The 4,280-nt window shown below is 38.1% G+C and overlaps 1 protein-coding gene across 1 annotated transcript in view; it reads right to left on the reverse strand.

The window, feature by feature from the left end:
- The window catches only part of LOC106876470 (ras guanyl-releasing protein 3-like), a 58,498-nt gene that overhangs the window by 19,632 nt on the left and 34,586 nt on the right, over positions 1–4,280 (reverse strand). Inside the window, 2 exon segments of the mRNA XM_014925034.2 lie at positions 423–561; positions 1,073–1,188. Of these exon segments, the coding sequence (XP_014780520.1) occupies positions 423–561; positions 1,073–1,188 (255 nt within the window).

Here is a 4,280-nt window from a genome sequence, read left to right on the forward strand (position 1 = left end):
CATATATATACAGCGGGCTTCTTTCAGTTTCCGTCTACCAAATCCACTCACAAGGCTTTGGTCAGCCTGAGGCTCTAGCAGAAGACACTTGCCCAAAGTGCCACACAGTGGGACTGAACCCAGAATTATGTGGTTGGTAAGCAAGCTACTTACCACACAGCCACTCCTGTGCCTACCAGATTTAAATTGTCTAAAAGAGCCTGCTAATTTTTGGAACTATCCAACTAAATTCAGACGCAAAATTTACAGCGCTAGTTCAAATCTCGTGGGAACTTGAAACTAAATTCTCACAATGTCATTACAACATTTTGTAGTCAGAATCAACAAAATAAATATGAATAAATATTATATGCATGTGAAATACAATAGAAAAAAAACGATAATAAAGATGAAATGGATTTGATTATTTAATGATGTCTCACCAGCCCTGTACAATGAGTACAAAATGTTGGTTGAAAATAGGTTTTCTCATGAAAATCATGTTTGAAGCTGCTTCGCAGTGAATGGCAGTTGGCACGGATAAAATATGTTTTCATTTCGGATTTGCTTATCATACCATCCCTGCAGAGACAAAAAATTAGAGAGAGAGAGAGAGAGAGAGAGAGAAATAAATAAACAGAATAAATAAAACTCTTTTATAAATAATTTCATCTGAACAATATGCAAAAATCCAAATTTGTAAAATAATAATAATAATGATAATAATAATAATAATAATAATAATAATAATAATAATAATAATAATAATAATAATAATAATAATATTAATAAAAATAATAGGCGCAAGAGTGGCTATGTGGTGAGAAGCTTGCTTCCCAACCACATGGTTCCGGGTTCAGTCCCACTGTGTGACACTTTGAGTAAGTGTCTTCTACTACAGCCTCGTGCTGACCAAAGCCTTGTGAGTGGATTTGGTAGGTGGAAACCGAAAGAAGCCCATCATGTGTCTGTGTATTTGTGTGTGTGTGTTTACGTGTGTGTGTCTGTGTTTGTTGGTAAGCAAGCTACTTACCACACAGCCACTCCTGCACCTATGAATAATTAAAAATGAAAGTAAAATGCAGGTTCTTACTTATCGGCATCAAGGACACAAAAGGAATCAATGAATGGAAAATTTCCTGCAATTGCTTCAAACTCAGCATTACAGATGAAGCCATCTTTGTCGTGGTCGTAGTTCTTGAATACAGCCTGAAATGAGAATCAGAATATATGTCTCAGATAAAATTAGCAACACACCCGGACATTACTATCTCAAGTTCTAGAACTCCTAGGGCCAATTACCCAGTTTCCTAGGATTCCTAGGGTCAGTTGTCAAGATCACAACATTCCCCTGAATGGGATGCGGTCTGTTGCAGGGTTACTCTTTCACAAGTGATGCCCAGTCGGAGAATTGAAACTACAATCAGCACCCTAACCATGAGGCCTTGCACCTCCGCTTTGCATATTTAAAAATATAGAAAACCAACCATCTCAAAGATATTCCAAAAATTTTGCACCCTCTCTTACACACACACACACACACACACACACACACACACACACACACACACACTCATTTGCTTGTTTTAATCGGAGCAATAATAATACATATTATTAAGGGTCTACATCACTCTCATTGTCCTCATAATGGTAAACCCTTCGTCTGGAGAATAAATATCACCCATAATTTCTCCAATTGTAAAGATTTTACCAGACGAAGTGCTGGGTTTATTTCATCCTTGTTTCGTTGCAAAAAATATGTTTTCTTTTTGATTAAAAAGCAAAAGTAAACAACAGCTTTGAGGGATACCATTAACAATGAGTCATAAATACACTCCACGACAAAGCTGTAACATGATCGGTTGTCTATTTTTAGTATTTCATCTCCTTTTCCTACATGTGTTGTTCATTACCACATTAATGGGTATCCAGCAGAGATTAAATTTAGGCTGTTCCTGCTAACACCGGGGACACGGCACGATAAGGTTAGAAAAGTGCTGCAAATTGACAGGAGTTGTCATTTGATATTGTTGTTAATGTCAATTGTTGATATTATGGTGGTTTATGATACGTTGTGTAAATGTTATTTATGGATATTGCCGTACCATATTCGTTGGCGTATAAGATGCACTCCTGCATAAGATGCACTCATATTTTGCAAGCATATTATGTGGTTAAAAATGAATTTAATACGTTTAACTCTTTAGCATTCAAAGTAATCTGTTAAATGTAATGCTTGTTTCTTTACATTGTTTCAAATAAATCTTGCATTACTTTGTAGCTTCTAGATTCCAGTGACATCATCATCATCATTTAACGTCCGCTTTCCATGCAAGCATGGGTTGGACGATTTGACTGTGGACTGGCGAACCGGATGGCTACACCAGACTCCAATCTGATCTGGCAATGTTTCTACAGCTGGATGCCCTTCATAACGCCAACCACTCTGAGAGTGTAGTGGATGCTTTTTAAGTGCCACTGGCACAAGGGCCAGTTCGGCGATACTGGCAACGGCCACGCTCAAATGGTGTTTTTTACGTGCTACCTGCACAAGAGTCAGTCCAATGTTTTGTTCACATGCCACTGGCACAAGTGCCAGTAAGGTGAAGGTGAAGCTGGAAACAATCGCGCTCAAATGGTGCTTTTTACATGCCATGATTGGATATTTTTAGAATGACATTGTAGGCTAAGTGCAAGAGGCTGGATCAGGGCAATTTGAACATTAAAACAGGTGGAATATTTGGGCCAGATATTCTTTTACTCTTTTACTTGTTTCAGTCATTTCACAGCAGCCATGAAGGTGTACCACCTTTAGCCGAACAAATTGACCTCAGGACTTATTCTTTGTAAGCCTAGTACTTATTCTATCGGTATCTTTTGCCGAATCACTGATTTACGGGGACGTAAACACACCAACATCGGTTGTCAAGTGGGGAACAAGCACAGACACATTTCCATCTACCAAATCCACTCACAAGGCTTTGGTCGGCCTGAGGCTATAGTAGAAGACATTTGCCCAAGGTGTTGCACAGTAGTTCCCATGCTCGCCTCACATAAAAAGCTTTCATGCTGGTCCCACATAAAGAGCACTGGTGCTGGTGCCACATAGAAAGCCCCCATGCTGGAGCTATGTATAAAGCACCCATGCTGGCCCTACATAAAAAGCTTTAATGCTGGTGCCACATAAAAAGCACCCTGTACACTCTGTAAGATGACTAGAGTTAGGAAGGACATCCAGGCATAGAAACCATGCTAAAACAGACAATATTGACTTTATTTTATCAATCCTGAAAGGGTGAAAGCAAAGTTGACCCCAGCAGAATTTGAACTCAGAACGTAAAACGCTGAAAGAAATTCAGCTAAGCCTTTTGCCCAGCGTGCTAACCACTCTGCCAACTCACTGCCAAATAAAAAAAAATTAAGACAATGATGATGAAAATAAACAAAGAAAAAGCAAAACGAATAAGAAAAATTATTATTGTTCTTGTTGTTATTGTTGTCATCATCATCATCATAATCATTATCATTACATCTGGAATTTAAGATATTTGTCCTATTTTTTCATGTCAACAGAGCTATTTCATAAGAAAATCCCACAAGGGAGTTAACTATTGAAATCATTTTCTTTTCTCTGTGTCTCTTACTCTGTCTCTCTATCTATCTCTATCTATATATCTATCAAAACACCACTCTCACTACCACTCCCACTGTTACATGAGAAAACAAATGTCAAATTCTTTACATGGCTGATATCAAAAGCTTGCAGGGCGTCCATTTGAAAAGCTATGGAAATCACACACCTTTCTGACTTTCTCATCATTTCATGCCTTATTCCACATTATGTGTCCTGCATCCACTACACCACACGCACACACACACACACACACACACACACATATATATTCTATACATTTTTAATGGTTTCAGCCATCTAAATCAGTCATGCTGGAGCATCAAGTCCATGGATTTATAGGTGTAGGCATGGCTGTGGGGTAAGGAGTTTGTGTGTCTATGCATGTGTGAGTGAATCCTTATTTATTTGTGTTTGTTAGTTGTCTGTGTATATGTGTTCAGCTGATATACCCTCCAACCTTCATCAGGTGTCTTGGGGAAATTTCGAACCTGGGTTCTCATTCCTAAGGTATTTTTTTATGTTCTTCTTCTTCTTCTTCTTCTTCTTATTATTATTATTATTATTATTATTTTATGTTTGACTTTTGTTTTGCATTTGTACAAGTTGGATCCAAGTCTCACCCAGAGACCTCAAGAGACAACAAGTTAGAAGTTCATGTAGGTGTTAT

This window comes from Octopus bimaculoides, chromosome 5 (assembly GCF_001194135.2).
Source record: "Octopus bimaculoides isolate UCB-OBI-ISO-001 chromosome 5, ASM119413v2, whole genome shotgun sequence".
Lineage (NCBI taxonomy): Eukaryota > Metazoa > Mollusca > Cephalopoda > Octopoda > Octopodidae > Octopus > Octopus bimaculoides.